Raw genomic sequence first — 22,562 nt, forward strand, 5'->3', positions numbered from 1 at the left:
ACCTTGGGTTTAGAGGTATGCAAACCTCACTAGCAACTAGACCTAAGCCTAAAGCAAGCGTATATGAGCGTGGTCTAACTAACCTAAGCATTTCGCAAAGCACCTATGCTAATCACCAAGTGATCTTTAAGCTCTATGCATGTGGAGAGCACAAATGAGGTGTAGCAACACCTTCCTATCTTCCCTCAGCTCCCACACCCTTCAAATAGCCGGTTGGGGTCTCTTTTATAGCCCCAAAGTGAAGAACTAGCCATTTGTGCCCGAGATGGTCATATCTGCGAGGTCACTGGACCGGGTGGTGCCTAGCACCGGACAGAGCGATGCCCTGCCATGTCAGCTAGCCATTGGTCACTGACATCCGACCGTTGGGACACATGGTCACCGCAATGGGTAGGGTGGTGCACCACCATAACATATTCGGTGCCCCAACTCAGTTTTGGCTGCCCTCTAGATATTTAGGGCGGTGGCACCGCCACCCCCTGTCTGGTGCACCGCCACCCTAGGGGCGGTGACCAGGGCGGTGCACACAGTCGTGTCGGTGCCCCGCTCTTCTCCAGCAGCCGTTGCCCGTCCTTGCTGGCACCGTCACCCCTAGGGCGGTGCCCACTCAGCCACCGTCACGTGGCTTTGTTCGGGCTTCGACATCTTTGCGTCTTGGACTTCTTGCTCCTCTTCCATGCTTCCAACACTTCCTCTAATATCTTCCTTTGAGTGTTGAACCTTTTCTTCGAGCTCCAATCTTGGTCCAAGTCCGCCGTGCAACCTATTGGACTACAAAATAAACACTTGCAAAATCATTAGTCCAATTTGGTTGTGTTGATCATCAAACACCAAAATCTAAAGTATATGGGCCTAGGGTCCATTTCCTTACAATCTCCCACTTTTTGGTGATTGATGACAACATGACCAAAGCAAGCAAATAATAATATATGTGAAAATTTAAAAACTATCTACTTGATATGATGCAATGCAAAGGGCAAGGTTATATGATGCTATAGATATCATTTGTATGAATTTTTGGAAACTTATCTTGCCCTTGCAAATGTCCCCAAGTGGGATTATAGACTTAAGCCTCCCCCTAACTCCATAATCCACTATTCTCCCTTTCTCGGACCATTGCCAATTAGGGTTCTCCCCTTTGATCTATGTGTTGGGCTTGCTTTTGGTCCTATAAATTCTCCCCCTTTGAAATCAAACACCGAAAAGGAAGACATTAGTAGCACAAGGGAGGGTCAAATTTTATGATCCTTTGTATGTGGAGTGGAATAGATCATAAAACTTGACTCTCACATTACATAAACTAAGCTCCCCCTAAATGTATGCATACAAATGGAGGATGGCAAGGCATATGTGTCACACCCCAACAAATTCCATTTTGGGATGTGACTAAAAACACTAAAAATAAAACAAAAGGTTTTTACTATTTGATAAAATTTTCCAACTTTAGCTTAGTTGTCAATATTTTAGATAGTGGAAAATGTGTGTTTCTAAAATTTTTTGCAACTCAATTTAATGGTTTGATGCATTCATGCCTTTGCATAGTGTTCATGGTTGAAAAATGAATTTAAATGTTTCTAAATACGCCTAGGGTTTGATCAAAGTGACATTTCCTACAATATCTCAAGTCAAGGCTCCAAAATCCAAAAACCCTTGAGTGTCAGAAAACCCAAAACCAAACCTACATCCTTGATCGAACATCTAGTCATTCAAGATTATCAAGACAAGCTTCCATAAAAACCTAGCCATGTCATTTCTAAAACCCTAACTACTCCTTGTCACCTCATGTCTTATGTTCTTTTCTCTTCCATCCTTTTATTGAACTATCAATCTCAGTCTAGACGAACACCTCTCTTCTTGCTTTTTCTTTATTGTTTTGTTTCTAACCCAAATTCATCTCAATTTGGGTTAAGCCTACGCCGACCCACTCTCTCTTTCCATCATGAATAGCAGCCCAACTTGTTTACTTTTCGCTAATGGGCTTAGTCCTCTCTCTTCCTCTTACTTTGGGCCAAACCCGAACCAGCCCAAGCCACAACCTCCTCTTCCTTCTCTCCCTAGACGCCATCTCCTCTTCCTGGTCGATCTCCTCCCTCTCCCTCATGTGAAAATAGCACTCCCTCCCCTTGATGCCGCATCCTCCCCTCATCTCGTTTCATGCAAAAATAACAACCACAATTAGTTTTTCCCTTAATCACCTTGGCCCACATCTCCCTGAATTCACCCCTTTTGTCCATCGGTTTCCACCTCCTCTCAAATGCAGGACTTAAGGACAGCCGTGCCTCTTCTCTTCCTCATCCCAATCTGCCATGGACGCCCCTCCCTACTCATGCAAGAAACTGATGCATCTATTCCTTCCTCTTAATTTCCTAGACCCACTTTACTCCTTCATTTGTTTTCCCTTATTTCCAATGGCATGCAGCCATCCATCCTCCCTGGCTGCTCCCACGCCACTCCCTACTGCTCATGCAAAAATAAATGCACATAATTCCTTCCTCATAATTTACTAGACACACCTCCCTATAATTCCCTTAACGACACCCTTTACTCCATCAATTTCTCTTCTTCTCTTGCATGCAGGAAACAACAAACCACACTTCTCTCTCTCTCACCCACAACTACAAGGACATCTTTCTTCCTCTCTTCCACCTGGTCGCCCTCTCTCCATTTGCTGCTGCCGCACAATCCTCTTCCCCCATGCAAAAGTTGTACTAGCAGTAATTCTCCTCCCATAATTCCCTGGTCCCATCTCCTTTACGTTGCCCTCTTCAATCCCTCCAACGTTACTGCCTTGAGCTGAGGAAAAAGTGAAAAACTGCTGGCTGGCCACTCCGTACTGTTGTCTCTTCCTCTCTCATCTCTTCCGCTTCATCTTCCCCATCCCTCTCCTATAAAATGGAAAGCCATCACTGCTGCAATACCATTTTGCCGCTGCAGTTCATCTAGTGCACCGAAACAATCACTTGGAGATGATGTCGGTCACCAGCACGACCTTCTAATACCAAGCACGTGACGTGCTTCTGGTCTCTGATCTTTCATTTTAATCTCTTTTGTAACATCTTGAGTTCATCTCCAAGGTTGAATCATCGCTGCCGTCTCTGCGAACGTGCTGCTGGGGTTGATCCCAGCGGCCATGTTGACACCGTCGCTGACCCTCACCTGCAGTAAGGTGGACCCCTCCCTCTACCTCTCTGTGTGGCATCTCCTTCATCCCTCATACATCTCTTGATTTCCTTGAGCATCACAGGATCAGCACGGCAGCAAACCATCGCAGCCCCCATCTTCCGCCGACGTCCCCTGCGAAGCGCGCAAGCTGCCGCCGCTGTACTCCACGATTGACTTGTTTCTGTTGGCCCCGGCCATGATGTGGTGCTGCACCTCTGCGTGGATGTCATCTTGATGCACATCATCATACCCTCAAGTCAACCACTGCAGACCCAATGACGGTTAACTGCTATGCCGACCCCCGTTGATGCTGCAGGGTGCCGATAAGGTCGCTGCAGTTACCATGAATCCTAATGTGAGATCCTCTCCCATATTTCCATCTCATCTACATATTCCTCACTGTAAAATCATGCATCATAATCTACGTTCTATCAGTTTTGGGCAAAGATCTTCCCATGATATGTGTCGCTATCCTTGCCGCCAGCAGCACTGCTGCCGACGGCAACAACGTTCCTTGTTGATCCATTGAATGTTATGATGATTCCTTTTACTAAAGTATCCCTTATATACTTGCACATGCCACTCCAAAAATTCATGGCCAGAGAACCCAAGACGAAAGAGATACAGTCGTTTTCGTGCTTTCTGCCTCTACTACCTTGCAGCTGTGCTGCTGCCAGTGACCGTCCGTGTTCCCAGTGATATAGCCCTCTGGTCATTGAACCCTTTTATCACAATGTAGTTTTTGGAGTTGCACATGTCCCTGCAAGTCAGTTTCATTAGAGGATTAAAGATGAAAGAGATTATCGTTTCCGTGCTCATTGTTTCTGCTATTTCAGCGGCGGTGGGCCTCTGAATGTCAGTAATGTTTCCCATCAACCATTTGTCAAATAACCAAACCCTTCAACTGTAACGTGCCTCATATACTTGCACATGTCTCTGCAAGTTGGATTGGTCATAAATGCCACAGTGGCCTAGATATTGAGGCCGTAGTATATGCTACTCCTGCTGTCCAGAAATCAGCCATGCCACCCGTTTTGTGTTCGCGTTACCCGGCTAACAGATGGTCCAACCACCATGGTCTTTTGCCGTAACATACTACATGCAGTCCAGAACATCTCCACAAAATGGTTTTCCAGTTGGTGCTACTATGACCATGCTCCTTGTGATCATAAACCCTGCTGTCCGCTGATGTGCACATCCTAGACGCGCCGGTTTTCCATCACGTTCCACACTAAATCAGTGTTCGAATCATTGAGCCATCTAGTGTGACTCTGTGATTACTAGTTGCACACCATCCCACCAAATATCCTCTATAGAAGTTCAACAGAGATCTTCCTATTGACGGTTGCAGCTGCCGCTACCCGCCGCACGGGCATGTTTAACCGGTGCACAATTCACTACAATTGTGTCCCTCATTAATCTAAGCATTCATCTCAGTGTAACCACTTATCAAAATATGTTCCACGTGTCCTCTACACAAATCTATAGTCATATATAATTCATCTATAGGGTCACGTGCTTTGTAAATCTTTCAAGTTAGCCTGTATCCATCATGTTTATTCCATTCCTATCATTTCTCAAAACCTCCTAGCCTCTACAATTGATCTTGCATACCTTTGAAACCGTAGCTTCGTTTCTAGTAGTTTTTGCGCTCATACGTTCGTAGTTGCAAGCCCTGCGTGTTTTGATACCTTTATATCTTGATTTATAATGCTTGGTGTACTGCTTCTAGGTTTGTTTAACATGCTTGTACTGGATGATGCTATCGTTAGAAGTGGAGCTAAGCAAGGATGATCCAAAAGAGTTGGAAAGTTGGAGGGGAAGCTTTTAGAAGGCAAGTGTAACATGAGTACCCTTGATACCTAATAATTTTATATTCACCTTTTATGTGCACGTGTCTAATTGATGAACCCCTAAGGACTTTACCTAGCACTCTACCCTGTATTCCTTCTTACCTATGGGTTTTGCATATGGGTAGACTGGCTTAGTTTGCTATCACTAACTGTAATAACATTGACTAATAATATATACAACTATGGATTAAAATGTGTTTTTAGCAACATGGACAGAAGGGGGCTAGAGCATTGGGTCTTTTTGGGTGCTCTAGTCTGCCCTCCGTAACGACTGAATCTTAAAGCGGCAACCCAGGACTTACAGTACAACCACAAGAACTACATGGCTCTGGTCTTAGCCTTGTTGTCTCACTCTACCAAGGTTAGCCCAAGACCTTCCACTGAAGCTGATAATCTGCAGGTAAACATCATGGACATATATCCGAATAGTTCGTTGCTATCTACCTCCATAAAGAGTAAGTACTCAATGCATCCTTCTCACAAACTGCAAGCAAATAGTAAAGTGAAATGTAGGAATAGATTTGTGCAAAGATAAAGAGTCCAGTGGCAAAAATATTTACAGCTACTATCAAAGCACTATATGCAGTATGTGATGAGTGCATTCAAATGAATAGCATATGTCAACATGTGCTAGTCGTTTTTGTTGCAAACTTAGCACATGATGAGAAAGAATGTTTCAAAAAATATTATTTGAAGTAAGAATCTAATTGTTTATATGAAATGAGAATCCATGTACCTATGCTACTCTAGACTGTCAAATAAGCACAATATTTGTATAGACAATATAAAATAAAAATTGTGAAGTAGAGGTCTCCTTGAAGTGAACATTCTACTCCCTAAATTGTCATGAGTTCTCATTCAGGTCGTGGTACTTTTAAATTGTACATTCAGTTCCCTAAACTTGTTCCAACTTCTCATCCTGGTCCTTATACTTTCAAAATACACACTCAACTTCCTAGACTTATATTATTGTACCATCCCGGTCCATCCCCATCCCACACACTACGTTGCATGTGCCCACCACACTCGTGTGGCCACAGCACACTGCATCGCGTTCGTCCACCCATAGTGGTGTACCTCACGGGGGCTGGGACGTGCAGTAGGAGCTTATTATGAGGGATGTGCAGACCTAGCTTCCTAGGACCTGCTACGTCACTTGGTCATGCTTGCCATACCGCACGTCCCAACCGAGCCTTCGCCTCCTCCTCGATTTTGCTTGACTCTCTCCTGCTCCACCTCACCGTGGCATCGGCCCCCACTTTGCGGCAGTCGCATTCAACACCACCATGGCCACCACCGAACTCCTTCCTCTACATTCTTGCATCTCCTCGCACTCAGCTCCCCACTCTCTTAGCCTTCCTCACCTCCATCGACAATGGCAAGGTCGTCCCCTACAGCGTAGTAGGGTTAGTGTAGAGCGTGACATGGCGGCGCAAGTGGTCATGGCAAGGTCTAGCGTGGCAACATGGGTGTGACACCACACTGATAATGCAACATAGGCAGGCGCGGGGTAGTTGGGCGAGCATGGTGCAGCACTACATGGGTATGTGGGTAAAGCTGGCATGTGTAGTGTGGTGGAGGTGAGGACGGTGGTGCAAGGCTAGATGGACCATAATGGAACAATAATACAACTTTAGGGACCTAAGTGTGCAATTTGGAAGTACTGGGACCTGGATAAGAACTTGAGACAAGAATAGGGAGTTGAATGCGTAATTTGAAAGTACCAAGACCTAGATGAGAACTCGGAACAAGTTCGAGGACCACCAGTACAATTTACTCATAACTAAATTAAGCTAGATATAAATCAGAAGAAACATGGTAATGAAATGAGAAGAAATGCATATACCTAAGTACTCGACCTCCCAACTGGTGCACTTAGCATATTAATGGGTGAGGTCATCGAGGTCCCACTGTTGTGAACGTTGCCACTGCTTCTTCATGGCTAGGTCTGGCTATGTGGTTGCCACAACGGTCACCATGGTCAGGGTTGGCAAGCGGTAGAGGAGAATCATGAGAACGTCGTCAAAGCCTCAAAGGTGAGGGGATTGGATGTGTGTTGGGAGGAAGATGATGACCATGAAGGAGGGTTGGAGGGGAACGTAAGGAGTGAAGCACCCATGGGGCCACGACTCATCGGTTGTGAGTTATCGAAAGTTGTTGACCTCTCCTACCATGTTGTTATGGCATCCACGTCTCCCTCTCGACATTAATCCATGATGATGAGGAGGACTAATCACCATGTGACCTTCAGCCATCTACCCCACGGATTGAGATTCACTAACTTGTCTCTGTAAAGGGAAATGCAACACTAGGAGGGGAAGAATGAAGCAGCTACAAGGGGTCGAGGAGCAGAAGCGTGCAAGCACTAGGAAAGGAAGGCGCGGGAGGGCGGCGATTATCCAAACCCTAGTGTCAGACGGTGCGCGAGGAAAAATGTGAAGAAAAAGTGTGGACCAATAACTGGAAGAGTTCCATGGTGGTTCAGTACTTAAGTGTGCTTTGCATCATGGAGAAACATGTTTCCTAGCTCTCGCAGGAGAGAAGCCCAGGCCCTAAAGCCGTTTGGTTGACTAGCTGTAAGCTTTTAGAAAAGCAGCTCGCAATAGCCCCACATGTCATACACGACCCCACATGTCAATCTCTCTGTGACTCCTCCCTCATCTTCTCCGCTAGCCACCAGGAATAGGACACAGGCTGGCACACTGACGGGGATGGCCCACACGTCGGAGGTCGTGCTCGCCTGGAGCAGGGCCCGTGCTCACGTGGGGGCAAAGGTGCTCGTCGGGAGCAGGGTGGGGAGGAGAGGACCGGGGCGAGGAAGGCGCGCGCACCTGCCCAGCACTCGCCGGAGCAGGGAGGGAATGCCGAAGCAGGGAGGGAGGGAGGCATCGTCGAGGTCAGTGCCACTCACCTGTTGTCGCTGGGAGGCGCACGATGAGGCTATGTTTGTGCGACTGGAGGCCGCTTGCCGGCGCGAGTAGAGAAGCTCGTCGTGGGAGGAGGAGGCATCTGCCGCCTAAATTGGTGCCATTCAACCGCCAGAGGCAGGGCCGGCGAGATGCGCTGCCAGGAAACCCTAGCACCATAGCCTCTTCCACTAGCGTGGTCGGGGCTCTCGCGCAGATGAGGGAAAAGGTCGAGAAGGATCGGCCCGTTTTCTTCGTAACCGAAGGCAATGCGAGTAATTTTGCATGTCTACAGCTGGTAAAAGCAGCTCTTCCCTTGCCGGGGAAAATGAACTACGTAAAAACTGGCTTTGGCAAAAGTTGTTAGTCTAGTAGGTGCCCTTTGGTTGGCAGCAGCTCTTTCCCTGCTGTGGAAAATGAACTCCGTGAAATCTGGCTTTGGCAAAAGATGTTGGTCTAGCAGGTGCCCTTTGGTTGGCTTTTAGGCTTTTGGGAGCAAAAGCTACAACAATAAGCCAAATCAAGTAGGGACTCAGACCAGTGAACTCTCAACATTTTAGGGGTGTATACGTGGCCTCTAAATATACACAAAGCTCAATCCCAAATGCAACATTGGGGCTTCCATGTCATAGGCCCAACACATTCTTTTATTGGTACAAAGCGCATCCAAAAGCTTAGCCTTTTGGTTTCTATGTCACAGGCCCAACAAATGTTTTTTATAACACTGGTTAGTATCACTAGATGTCGCAAATCTATTTTTCATAATGTAATGTCATAGACGGGTTATTACCCTATAAGTATTGATTTCATAGATGTTATTACCATATAAAGTTTGTTGGCCAAATTTACGATAAAATCTATTTTTATTTTCGAAAGTTATAGAAATCGTTTTTCATTTTATTTTGAGATGGAGAGAATAGCCTAGGTTTCCTTATTTACTCCCAACAAAATTTACATTGTGATTTGGTTGGGGTGCGCCAGCTCGAACAATCGGTAATGCTGGGAACGGGCATGCGTGCGCCCGGACGCTCCATTGGTGGGCCACGCGACGCCAGCCCAAGACTCTAGCTCCACCATTTCTAAATAAAAAAATCCGCTCGTCCACGTACTCGTTCCTATCCGCTCACTTGCTCCTATCTGCTCAAGTGCCGCCTCCAGCGCTCGGCTGCTGGCCCAGCCAAGCGCGACGCGCGACCACCTCCGAGGCGCACCGCTCAGTCGCTGACCCTGCCAGGCCATTCTGACGCACCGCCGCTGCCATCCCCTCCGCGCCTTTGTCCCCCGCCGCGCCATGCCCGTCATCCACTACGCCTAGGGTGCGCTGGCCTAGGCCGCCGAGGAGGTGAACGCCCAGGGGTGCTCGCGCAGATGCTCGCCCAGGGTACTCGCGCGCCTCGCGCAGGTGCTCACCTAGGCCGCCGAGCAAGTGTCGCCTCAGGCCACCTAGGGGCGCACCAGCGAGCTCCATGCGATGCGGTGGCATCAAGTTTCATGATTCGTCCAAGCAGCAAGGTGAAATTGTGCGCCGAAAAAGCATGTTGCAAGAGTATGTTTCAAGTGTTTTGGATGTTTCATCTGGATGTTACAAGTATTTCATATGGATGTTGCAAAAGTAGATCAGGATTTTGCATATGTTGCAACAGTTGTACACATATGTTGCAAGTGTCTATCCTCAATTTCATCTATTTTTGTACACGCAAGTGTTTCAAACGCATATCTCAAGTGTTTCATCTGTCTTTTTTTTTTGTATGTTGCAAATATTGCATCTGGATGTTTCAAAAGTAGATCGAGATGTTGCACATGTTATAAAGGTGTTTCAACTGTATGTCACAAATATTTTATCTATTTCAGACATGTGTTGTAAAGGTTTCATCTGAATTTTGCAAAAGTAGATTTTGAATATTGTAGTGGGACCCACATACCACAGGACCCAAGTGCATATGTGTAGGAGCGGAGGGGCACGAGCGGTAGGTGCAAGAAACGAGAGCGGGTCTAGATCGAGGCATGTGCGGGAAACGAAGCGGCGTGGGCCCCCACATGAAGCACGTAGGCGTGCGGGCAGGCGCGTGGACAGACGTAGCTGGCGCGAGCGTTAGGACACTAGCGTCCGAATCAGACGTTTGGACGCTAGCAGTTCCGTCGAAGCAAAGGCTCCAGTGGCAAGCCACTACAGCGAGCTCTTTCCATAAAAATAAATTTAATATCAAAGTGGACACATGGTCCAAATATATCGGATATTAAATTAAACTATAATAAAAACAGATACTTGATCTTAGTCAAATGACCGAGAAAGATATGAACTGCAACAAGGCCGGTCTCATTTTTATACCTTTTCTCCGGCTCTGTTCGCTCAAAGCTGCCTAGTTGGAAAGTTCAAAAAAAAAAGCTGCCTAGGTGGGACTAAACAAAAGGTTAAGCCCGGTTTAGTGCAGCGCAAATGCGTTGCGTTTGGTTAATTGGGCTCGTAATTTACCATCCCAACGTGTCGGTCGCCAGTCGCCACCGCATTACTAGTTGGGCCAAACGTAGGCCCACACGGAGAACAAACTGTATGCGTCTCCCTCGACGGCCCACGTGAGGCCTCGGGCCTCCAACAGACAGATTGTGTGGGTCCCACCTTCCGTGGACACCAACCACAGCACGAATCTCACAGCCTCGTGTCGTCTCCTTTTCCATCTCCATCCAGTCTCGCTTTCGCTTCTCCAGAATCTCCAGCCACCGCCGCAAGGAAGAACCCTTTCTCATGGCGGCGGCGGCGGCGGCCGGGGAGGGAGTAGTAGGAGGAGACAACAGCGCGGGCGTCCTGTTGCGCATCTTCGTGGGTGGGCTGGCGGAGAGCGTGGGCGCGGCCGACCTAGAGGCCCTGTTCGCCTCCGCCGGGCGCGTCGCCGGCGTCGAGTTCGTGCGCACAAACGGACGCAGCTTCGCCTACGTCGACTTCCACTGCCCCAACGACAAGGCGCTCGCCAAGCTCTTCTCCACCGTACTCAGCCCCACTACCTCTTACCCTCTTACCTCTAATTCTTATACCCTTCCCTCGTAACTAATACGCCTATGTTCAGATGAATGCACGTTTTCTTTAGAAATAAAATTAGACAAGTTCAGCAGAGAATAGATAGTCGGAGATTTTGGTGTCTGCTACCTGTTTGTTGCTCTGAGGCTGTCTGAGGCTTATGACATTTTGTGTGCAGTACAATGGGTGCAAATGGAAAGGAGGGAAGCTCAAGCTGGAGAAGGCAAAAGAGCACTACCTCACTCGCCTTAAACGAGAATGGGAGCAGGATGCGGCTGCAGCGGCGTCAAAGGAAGCTGCGCTGAAAGATAATGCAGAGAACCAGGAGCCAAAACTAGACAAGGCTGCTTTGGAGGGCATGAAGATTAACATCTACTTCCCAAAACTGAGGAAGGTGAGCAGTTGTTTGCGTCATGTGCTAGGTTTGGTCTGCTGTGTCAGTTGTTAGTCAGTACATGGATCCAAGTAGTGTTAGACTATTGATTTGTATAATGCTCCTCAATATGGCTTGATATTTGAATTGCTCAGTTGCACGGAGTTTTCTATATTGTGTTTGATTTTTGAGTTGTGCTTCTAGTTATACACTCTTCCAAGAAGTGGAAAAGCACAAATTTTAGATTATACAGACAGTCTTGGTTGCATTTCATATTAACACCAGGTTATCTTACCTGTATCGTTTTGTAGGGTGTGAACTGATTCTCTAGCACTGCTTTTTTTCTTCTTCAAATGTGTGAAAATATAGGCAGGTCTAACTTATAGAGTGGGTGTTGCTTAAATACTGAATAGATCTTTGCACCAGGACTGCGACAAAAATAGTAACAGAAAGTATAAGTTGCCTAAATCCGAATAAATGTTATGACTGCATTGTGTAATACATAGATCAAGACGGGCGGAGGGCACCCATTTTCTATTTAAATGGTTATTCAGTATGCTAAAAAATGGCGTGAGTTCTCTTTAATCGGTTATACGCTTTTACAGGTGAAAGCTTTGCCATTGAAAGGCACAGGAAAGCATAAATACAGTTTCCGACATATTGAAGTTCCTTCTTATCCTATTCATTTCTGTGACTGTGAGGAGCATTGTGGACCTCCTGAGGAAGCTAATAATGAATATGCTTCTGTTCTTAATGCTGCTGCATATGAGAAGGAACGTAACATTATGAATTCTGTGATGAACAAGCTTTTTGAGAAGGAAAATGAACATCTTGATTCATGTGAAGTGGAGAAATTTGATGGTCATACTGACACCATTGAACCCTCTGATGCTGTGAATGACATGCAAATTGAAGAAACGGAAGAGGCTCCAGAGGTGGATCTGGATGACTTGCCAATGGAAGAAACAGAAGAGTCTTCAGACGAAGATTTAGATGATGACCTTGTGATTAACATTGCTCCCCGCAAGTCCAATAAATCAGCAGTTCGAGCGAACATGGAAAAGCAGGAAGTGAATAAGGTAAGCATATTGCAAGTACTTATTGAGCAATTTGCACATGGTTTCCAAATCTATGAGCAATTATATGCATAATCATGATCATCATAATTTCATTTATACGCAGGACTCACAGTTACAAAAGCGTCCGAGGATTGAAGAGCCTTCCCTGCCGAAAAAGAGGCAGAAATCTGAAGCCTCATCTGAACCTATAAAAAGGAATGGAGAACATGTTTCGGTTATTTCAGACACTAGAACCGCAGGCAAGACTTTGCCTGCAAAATCAGAAGCCAGCCAAAATGAACAAAAGTCTCTGGGTTTGAAAGGAAAAGGAACATATGAGTTCTCTTCAGCACTCCCCAAAGATAAAAGCTCTACAGGTTCTCAAGGCATTACGGCTCTAGCAAGTTCTTCTACCAAAAATGAAAGTGCACAAAATATTGGTTCTACTGAACCTAAAAAAGGTTATTCATGGACTCAGAAATCAGCCTGGAGAGATCTTGTAGGGGGCATGGGGAGCACATCTTTCAGCCTATCACAGGTGTTACCGAACAACAATTCAGCACCAGCAGTACTTTCAAATGTTACTGGTAGTGAGAGATCTTCAAAATCCTTGGAAGCTACAACACAGCTCTCATCTGAGCAGAGGTTGCCGAGTTCCATGGGAATGCTGTCTACCGGCACTACAGATGAGTCAACAGGCGATGCCATTGGTGGTGAGCCTAAGGAGAGCAATAAGCCGCAAAAGGTGCGGGTGGTCCCAAAGATCACCATTAGTGAAGTTTGCCCTTTCATGAGAAGCACAGAGTCACAAAAGCAATGGTCAAAGGCAAAGAAAGTTATAAGTGGGTTTGCGAAGAAGGGAAACGAGAGCAGCGCCGGAAAGGGAAAGCCATCGAATAAGCAATAAAACTGTTGTTTTCTGGGCTGTAACTCATTGATCAACATTTCAATACTATCAAAATCATAACCATAGCTGTTGTATTACGATGACTATTACATAGCAATGGCGTTTTTTTTTTGGTTTGTGTGTGTGTGTATAAGAGCAATCAAAATTTCTTATTTCTCTGCGTGTTGTGAACACTTCCTTGCAATACGATGGACCTCTAAACTCGAGGACTATTAAATTTCTATGATATGATTGATATAATTCTGCTAATGTCATAAATTCAGTGTCCTGGGCACCACCCCATTGTTTCCGGGGTTTTTTTTGTGTGTCTATATAGTAGGAAGGGTTTGGGATTTTTTGGTATAGCTTATAAGCTGTTTATGACCAAAATAAGCTGAAACTTGAGGCCAAATGACAGATTGGGCCAAAATAAGCAAAAATTTTAGTCCAAAATAAGCTGAAATTAGAAGCTAAACGATATACTTTTTTCCCCCGACAGTCCTATTAAACAGGGTCGAAGGGCTGCTTTGTAAAGGTAGTTGCACTGGGCGATAATTTCTCGCGGGATCATGCGGGGGGGCGTTAAAAGTACCATCTCTCTCTCAACCACAAGCTGAGTAGACGAAATGCCGTGTACATTTCTGACCTCTAGTTATGGACGTGATCTCTCGGCCTCCCATTCATTCATCCCCGTGATACTGCAGCTTAATTCCGATTAAATTCTAGATCTGCATTTCAAAGAGGTAATCATTCTGTTTTTCACCATTGAATAAAGAGATTATTAAGTAATCTTATATACTATTGTTCTAATTGGGTTTCAATCTTTGGATCAGGAGATGGCTACGGACAGTGCCGATTCCCAGAGGCTCTTGCTTGGGCGTCAAAACTCACATCAGGTTCTAATGATGTGTATCTCTGTGTAAATTCTTTGACCACAATCATGTCATCATCGTGTTGGCCCTATTGCTTGCATCATCACTACGTGCCTGATAAGCAATTAGTACAATTTCAATATTGCATCATCAATCAATCATATATATTTTTCTGAATTACAGGAGATCATGGATCTGAATAATGATTTGTTTTTCTTTATTGACATAATTGGCCTTATATATGCCCTTATGGGCTATGGCCTTATCAAAAATTGACTCGTAGAGAGTCCAATTTTTTGCTTGGTATATCTCCACACTTATTCACTAGATTTATCTCCACTGGTTTTCCTATAGAACAGGCTGATGGAGCAGATGAGTTCGAGGACAACAATCTTGCTGCACCAGAACCTTTGTCCCACAATATCGGAGCAAGTTTCCAAAGGAATCCAAGCTCTACAAACTCGGGTGTATTCGGAAGCCTGAAGATTGTGCTGCTGAAATCTAAGCTCAATTTGCTTATACCATGTGGATTCTTTGCAATCCTGATCAATTATCTCAGCCAAAATAAGGTTATTTCATACACAAATCTTCTCCTACTACTACTACTACTTGAATACTTGTACTTTTGTTTTTTTTTTTGGTCTTTTACTGATTTTGTTACTTTGTTTCTCTGAAGGCCTGGGTATTTCCTCTGAGCCTGTTGGGTATCATTCCTTTGGCTGAGCGATTGGGTTTTGCTACCGAGTAATCTGTTCTCATAATTTTCCTTCATACTTGGTGTAATCTTCTTGGTCAAGTTTGACTATTTACTTCTTGATGCAGGCAGCTAGGACTCTTCACTGGCCGAACAGGTCTCATTCAGTTCCTCTTCTTCTGAAGAATTCTGAACTGAAATGCATTGCATTTGCAAACTTTGGTTGACTGTGACCACTTCTTATCGCAGCTGGGGGCCTCCTGAATGCTACATTTGGCAATGCCACCGAGCTGGTCATATCGATTCATGCGCTTCGGAGCGGAAAGCTACAGGTGGTTCAGCAATCTCTCCTCGGATCAATCCTGTCAAACACGCTGCTGGTTCTTGGCTGTGCGTTCTTTGGTGGGGGGCTCACCTGCGGCAAATCAGAGCAGATTTTCAGAAAGGTGCCCGTCGTCCTTATCAGTTCGCAGGTTTACATGGTACAGATAGATACTGATCCGTTGTTGCATTGACAGGAAGATGCAGTGCTGAACTCTGGGCTGCTCTTGATGGCTGTGATGGGGCTGGTCTCTCCTGCTATGCTGTACTATACTCACACCGAGGTTAACTTGGGCAAGTCAGCACTGGCATTGTCAAGATTCAGCAGCTGCATAATGCTTTTTGCTTATGCTGCTTTCATTTTCTTCGAGCTGTCCAACAGTCGCCGCAGAGACGAATCTAGTGAGGCAAGCAGGATGAGTTCGTTCTCTTAAATTCACTGTTTTATTGTTATTGATCCCTTTGCAAGTTTCTGAGGTGCTTGTCTGCATTTGTACCACCAGGGAGGAGGTGGGGATCAAGGGGACGACGATTGCGAATACGCGTTTCCTGAAATTTCTATGTGGGAAGCCATTGCTTGGATTGCAATTTTTACTGCTTGGATCTCAGTTTTCTCTGACTTTTTAGTTGATGCAATCGAGGTATTATATCTCACTGATGTGATGGATGATTTTTATGGCACTTATTTTATCTGTCACAATTTTTAGCAAACACTTTGTTTTGTCGGGAAGAGATTTTGTGTGAACTGACACTGCAAGCTGTTTGCAGGGAGCTTCCAAGGCTTGGAAAATACCAGTTGCGTTCATCAGTAATGTTTTGCTTCCAATTGTAGGGAATGCTGCAGAACATGCCAGTGCTGTTATGTTTGCAATGAAAGACAAATTAGTAAGCAGTAGCTTGACATTGTTAATATCTTTAATGACTTCTTTTACTGTAATTTTTTGAGACTCTCATTTGTCTTTTATAGGACCTTTCCCTTGGAGTCGCCATCGGGTCTTCGACACAGATATCCATGTTTGTGGTGGGTTGTTCAACTATGTGCTGCTTACTACCATTCGTCTAAATCATTTAGAAGTAGATTGGGCTGTGCTTCACCTGTCATTGTTTAGCTATTAGTTCTCAAGTGCTGCTCATAAAGGACCTAATCATCTTGATTTTTTAGATACCATTTAGTGTAGTGGCAGGATGGATGATGGGCCAGCCAATGGACTTGAATTTCCATCTGTTTGAAACCGCCAGCCTCTTGATAACCGTACTGGTTGTAGCACTTCTGTTGCAGGTACTGAATAAACACAGTTCAGGAACAGTGTTCCACTCTTGCAAGATTTGTTTGTTTAATTTTTCTTGTTAACATTATAGGATGGGACTTCGAATTGTTTCAAAGGACTGATGCTAATTCTCTGCTACCTGATAGTAGCTGCCAGTTTTTATGTATATGCTGATCCAAATATTGATGGTAGGTTTCTCTCTTATCTAAATTGTTATTTCTGCGACAACAAGCTATGCGCTTCTATCTTTTTCTTAAATCTCTAATTAAATGCCACATCTGAAGTGAGAAAGCTCAACAATACGATGAATTTGTATAATGTCCATTGGGAATTCTGTGCTGCAGGTGTTTAGCCTCTGCGGAACTAGTACCTTGATGTCGATGATGGGACTCTTCCAGTTTTCCGAAGAAACCTCCTCAAGGGCAAGGAGCTCCTGAGATTCACTTAAGAAAAAAAAAGAATTGACTGACCTATTCAGTGTTCCTCACATGAAAAGGTCATTCAAGCACACCCACTGTTGTAGATATGCAGAAAATTATACAGGAAGTTCTACATAAATCTCCAGTTTGTGTAGGCAACAGTTTTGTTCTTGTGATACACGCAGAAATTGTAGAAATCAGAATCAATCTTTTTTTATGAACAGCTATCGTGATTTACAGGCAGTAATAAATTTAGTGACACATGAAACAGATCAATGGGCCGTTTCAAAAAAAAAAGAAAAAAGAAACAGATCAATGGTCCTTTTCTGTTGCATTTTCATCTGAAAAGTAATCATATACATTGGCTTGAACTCTTTCAAGTACTAGGGATTATATGATACAAGAGAGAAGCATCTAGGCAGAAGTGCTAATATTCTACAAGGTTAGAGCAGGTAAGTGCTTGTCGAGTCAACATTTTTTTTAACGTAGGCGAGTCAACATATTCAACTGTTCATAACGGCTATGAACATAGTGGCTCCTCAAGATCAACTTGAGGCTTTGCTTTTTTTTCTTGGTTATTCACTTGTGACTTGTGAGTCATTCCATGTCAGTATCTGATTTCTTTTTAATTTGGCAATGGAGCTGAAGAAGTTGTCCGGTTGCGTCTCGGGTTTCTCTTCCTCTGTAGATTCAGAAGGCTCTCTTTCTATTGAACTTGTCATAGCTGATAAGGAATTCCTTGCCTTCTGTTGTTCTAATATCTTCTGCAAATACTTTGCATGTTCTTCTATGCGCACCTGTAGCTGCCTTTGCACCTGATGACAAAGAAAAATTTGTTTCATTGCTAGCCATGTAAATCTGAAATTTATACAGGACTTCTAAAGATAATTGTATTATACAGTATCAGCTCAAATTATTCATCCACCACTAGACTAAAAAATCACTGAGCTCGGTACTTACCTCTAATTGTTCATGAAGTTGTTTCTGAACCTCCATTTGCGTCCGAAGAGCTTCTGCTAGTTGTAAACTCCTGACAAACGTAAAAAGCGATGTGAATTCAAATGGTTTTGAATTTGTTCATTCACACTGTAATGTGTTTGTACTAGGGGTGGGGGTGGGATGCTTACGTCTTTATGCCAGCATTGTTTCCTGGTATTTCTGATTTAGGTATCTTGTCTTCTGAAGAGGACTTCATGTCTTCATTGAGCATGCAAAAGAACCAATAAATTCATCAGGGTAAATTTTCAACACAAAGCAATTACCAGCACTTAAAGACATAGGCTTGAATTGCAACTTTAAGTTTCTGAAAAAATTACCTTCTTTTGTCTCTGGAAGATACTTGGCAAAACGATATTTCTGCATTTCCGGACAAAATGAACGAGTAGTACATCAGAAATGATGGCTGTTTACAGGAGAAAGTGACTAAGCACGGGAAGAAATTCCACCCAGATACCTGCAAATGGCTCTTCACATGATAGATGGTCAAGCCTTCTACCTTCATAAGCTTCAACACACCCTTAGGAGTTGCCTCTACAAAATTTAAACAGTCACTTGAATATCAAAACTGTGAATTTATTTAAATTTAACTAGAAAGAATGATCACCCTACTTTCTGGTCCCCCAAGCTTGTTGACAGCCTTTACAAAAAGCTCATGGAGCTCCAGTGTCCATCTCAGTCTTGGCTTGTTACATGATGCAGCTCGAGATGAACTCAGCTGAACTTTAACAGGAGATCCTGTCCTCTGGAGGCCGTCTTGGTCAGAGTAAGACAACACCGGACAGGAAGAGGTTTGCGGCGGTCTGTCATATATATCCTGATTGATCAAGAACAAGGTGTAGGGAAGGGACTAGTTAGTGTCACAATTTAGTCATGACAAAAAAGATTCATCATCACAAGTGAAGAAAGGAATTCTTTAATTTGCAAGTGCTTAATATGGTAACTGATGGAACTATGGACTCACATCTAATTGAGGGCTCTCTTCGTTGTTGGTGATGGCAATTCCGAGCTGTTCAGACAAGAACTGAAACTCCATCTGCTCTGAAAGCCATGCCGTTAGCTTTCACCGTGGAAACTGTCTTCTGAAGCATCTCCAGAAAGGTTAAGAAAGTCCTTGAGATCAGCTGAATGTTCAGCCTCACTTTGACCACCACTGTTGAGGTCAGTACCAAAGAGCAGCGATGAAGAGCTGGATGACTGACCACCTGATGTTTGCTGCTGCTCACTTTTAGGAGGATGGGGCAGGAAAGGCAGAGCGTCTGCTTGCCGGCACGACTTGGAATTCGTCAACAATGACGATGAGTACATGCTTGTGCAGAATGTGGAAGAACTAGATGGTGATATCGGATCCGATAATTTAGCTTGAGATGCACCACAGTGATCGTATTTGGCACTGAGCAGCTGGTGAGCTGAAGGCTGGGGAGCAGTGCATGTGTGAGCCGTTCTGGCAGGGCCAATGAATTGCTTCACAGCGATGATGCTCTGTGTGATCATGATGCCTTCAGACTATTTTGCTCTCTTTGGTTATTCACCACTAAACCAACCTTGGTAGATAGAACTGCTTGCTCCAAGCCTGACGGGTGCAGCCCCCCGCGGGAGCCTTAAATCACATGTAAAATACTGTTTATTAGCGTTTAAATCACCATTATTTTCTTAACTCTAACCCTAATCTTCATTATTTAGCCCCCCAGGAGCTTATCCTGGATCCGCCCCATAGTGAAATATCAGAGTAAGAACATGCAGTTCTAAAACCTATCAAATCATGTATTTCCGATACCACAATAGATCCCAAGAAAAATGAAGTCCAGAAATATGGATGCACAAGACCAGTCTTGTAAAATAGACTCTGTTTATATGCCTTTATGACTAAATAAAAAATGATGTTTAGAATAGTCTATCAGAAGAGCAAAAAAATCATAATCTAACAATAGTAACAGGATACCAAACTGGATAAAAGAGGAGCTGCAAATATATATGATTTGGACACTTCAGTAGTAATGGCCGGGGATGTAACTGCAGCCTGTTCTTGAATCGTCAGAGCAGCAATGTCTTAACAGCAGCAGCAGAAGAAATCTCATAGCAGACTTGTGATTAGAAGCGCAAGCCACATCACATGGAGGAAACACAAAACGGGAGGATGGAAAAAAAATACAAAGCCCATGCAAAATTTTTGGTGGTTCCGAAGCAAACCACAGATTAGCAAGGCTAGAAAACTCAGTTCCAGATTTCATTTGACGATATATGAAGGAGAAAACCCAAACACAATTCGTGGAGGAAAAAGAACAAGAACAAGAACACAATTAAGAGGGTGTTTGGTTTTTCCTCCTAAACTTAGTCGTTGTCCCATTGGATGTTTAGACACATGCATGAAGTGTTAAATATAGACTAATTACGAAACTAATTGCACAGGTTGCGACTAATTTACGAGACGAATCTTTTAAGTCTAATTAGTCCATAATTTGACAATGTAGTGCTACAATAAACATGTGCTAATGACGGATTAATTAGGCTTAATAAATTCGTCTCGGAGAGTACTGACGGATTCTGTAATTTGTTTTTTTATTAGTATCCGAACACCTCATACGAGACCCTCACGTAATGCTCCTAAATTTTAGTCACCGGATCCAAACACCTCCTAAGAGTCTGGGACTGCAACTAACTCTGAGGATAAACCAAGAAGGAACCCATTCATGATTCATGGAAGGAAAAATGCTGAGGGAAGATCCAAACCCCTTACTTGAAAACGAAGAACTCTCAAGATGAAGAGTGCTGGAGCGTGAGAGATTCAGAAGCAAGGAGTTGCCTATCCTCTCTCCCTCCTATCCATTCCGGACTCTCTCTCTCTCTCTCTGGCTTTTAACTAGTCAACTCTTGTGGGCTTGTGGCACATGATTGGTGTGGTGACCTGCAGCTGCAACTACACTACTAGTCAACATCTGCCTCTCTGTTAATAAATTACAGTTGCTTTCATTTGCTTATGCAGTTATGCTTTGTATTTTGTCCCTACTTGCTTAGAATTCTGGGAACACAGCAATACAGCATGACATCTCCCAAAATAACAAGCAAGGCTCACCAACCAACCATTCGAGCAGTTATGCTATTATTACAGGTACGAAGTTTCGCTGCCACACGTATGTATTTCCCTTTCGTTTAAGCTAACTCGTACAGCACAGCACCGTCTACATTTGGTTAACCTTAATCATACCAGAACTTACAAAAATTGGCCTTTTTCCAAATCAAACACGCATACGTTCCCGTTTGGCTTGCTGAAACTTGACTGAAAAATACTGTTCTGGCTGAATTGCTGTGAGAGAAAAACACTGTTAGTGCGGATTATAAGGTAAGCCGAACAGGACGTCGATGGAAAGAAGGATTACTAGTATAGTAAGATTAGGATTGGTCCCACCCTGGCTAGACGAGAAAAATGACTAAGAAAATATCTGAAACCTATTGGCCTGATACAGTGCACAGCAATGAATTAGGCGAAGAAATTAGGGTGAAAGCAAACGAAGGCGTCACCAGTTGACCAACTGAGATGCGGTGATGCAGTGCGTGTTTATTTATCAAGCCATGCAGTGCGTAACAGGTGAGGGTTAGTCTGCCTATGCACTTTTATTTCGCGAACATATCATACCACGTACTCTGTCTGTCACTACTGCACATCTTTTGAGAAGTCATTTTTTAAAAAAAATAACCAAATATACGTAATAAAAATAGTAGTAATATTTATAATGCATAATAGGTATTATTAGATCAATAATAGAATATATTTTCGTAATAAACTTGTTATGAAATACATATAAATTAAGTTAAAAATGTGTGACTCCTCAAAAATAAGATTTGCAATTATTTTGGGAGGAGGGAGTAACTACATAAGCACGTTGCTTAGCTCAGGGATTAACGAGTGCATAAGCAATCAACTGAGACACTGGTGTGTCTACTGAATCTTGGCTGAGCAACATCTTGTGCTGTGAGAGGACACTGGCCAGTTGCAAGATGTGATCCGTGATAGGGTGTTCTCTCAGTTTCTTTTTTAGCTGAGTTAGTGCTTAGTTAATCGTTAGGTCTGGATCAAATGCAAATGGCATGACAATGGCTTATTCAGAGATTCGGTGGTGTCGTCTCTATAGTGGCGTGTACTAATGTTTGCATGATATCCCTGTTTGATTCTACGACAAAAGCAGATTCTACGACAAAAAGCACGTATAAGACAACTACATTTCGAGAGCCTATTTGAAACATAGTAATTTTATGTCAAAACCATTAGATTCTTAGGAGTGTTTTTTTAGTGACAGACGATTCTCATTGCCTGTATAACACTAATAAGTGACATGAAAATTGTATTTGCGCCGGTGGTAAGCGAGCGAGCCAACTCACAAGTCACAACTGTCAACGTGTCCCGGCCCCACTCTAGTGACGGCTCCCGTGGTGGGCCCTACATAGGTCGTAATACTTTAATCCGAGCGTCCGACTCTTTACTGGATACGGTAATGCTTTAATACGAGTGTCTGACTGGATATCGGACGGACGTAGCGCGTGGGGCCATGTCAATTTTAATTCTCATCTACTCTAGCCCAACTAACACAACATTTGTTTAATATCTTGTCAATTCATCACATGCCCATCTCCCACTCCGCCGTCCGCCCCGATGCTCCTGCTGATACTACACGCGCTCGCCCCGCTGCTCCTACCGCTGCTCCCCACACCCGCCCCGCTGCTCCTATCGCTTGCCGCCGATATA

General features: G+C 44.1%; 2 protein-coding genes and 2 pseudogenes across 2 annotated transcripts; 2 read left to right on the plus strand and 2 right to left on the minus strand.

Moving 5' to 3' along the window:
* Positions 1 to 10,034: 10,034 nt before the first annotated feature.
* LOC136468309 (U2 spliceosomal RNA) lies at positions 10,035 to 10,218 on the minus strand (annotated as a pseudogene).
* A 396-nt stretch (positions 10,219 to 10,614) lies between these two features.
* On the plus strand, positions 10,615 to 13,512 carry LOC136462695 (protein REPRESSOR OF SILENCING 3-like). Its single transcript, XM_066461757.1, has 4 exons — positions 10,615 to 10,904; positions 11,113 to 11,328; positions 11,913 to 12,386; positions 12,490 to 13,512. The coding sequence occupies exons 1-4, from the start codon at positions 10,665 to 10,667 to the stop codon at positions 13,270 to 13,272; spliced, it is 1,713 nt and encodes a 570-aa protein (XP_066317854.1). The 5' UTR covers positions 10,615 to 10,664; the 3' UTR covers positions 13,273 to 13,512.
* Positions 13,513 to 13,848: 336 nt separating this feature from the next.
* Positions 13,849 to 17,073, plus strand: LOC136466635 (putative vacuolar cation/proton exchanger 4). Its single transcript, XM_066465107.1, has 13 exons — positions 13,849 to 13,994; positions 14,085 to 14,147; positions 14,483 to 14,692; positions 14,800 to 14,867; positions 14,946 to 14,974; positions 15,067 to 15,263; positions 15,336 to 15,545; positions 15,642 to 15,779; positions 15,907 to 16,023; positions 16,106 to 16,159; positions 16,301 to 16,417; positions 16,498 to 16,594; positions 16,751 to 17,073. Exons 2-13 carry the CDS (start codon positions 14,088 to 14,090, stop codon positions 16,756 to 16,758), a joined length of 1,305 nt encoding a protein of 434 aa, XP_066321204.1. The 5' UTR covers positions 13,849 to 13,994; positions 14,085 to 14,087; the 3' UTR covers positions 16,759 to 17,073.
* Positions 17,074 to 17,131: 58 nt separating this feature from the next.
* LOC136466637 (protein PHOSPHATE STARVATION RESPONSE 3-like) lies at positions 17,132 to 20,640 on the minus strand (annotated as a pseudogene).
* Positions 20,641 to 22,562: the final 1,922 nt, after the last annotated feature.

The sequence above is a fragment of the Miscanthus floridulus genome, chromosome 7 (genome assembly GCF_019320115.1).
Source record: "Miscanthus floridulus cultivar M001 chromosome 7, ASM1932011v1, whole genome shotgun sequence".
Lineage (NCBI taxonomy): Eukaryota > Viridiplantae > Streptophyta > Magnoliopsida > Poales > Poaceae > Miscanthus > Miscanthus floridulus.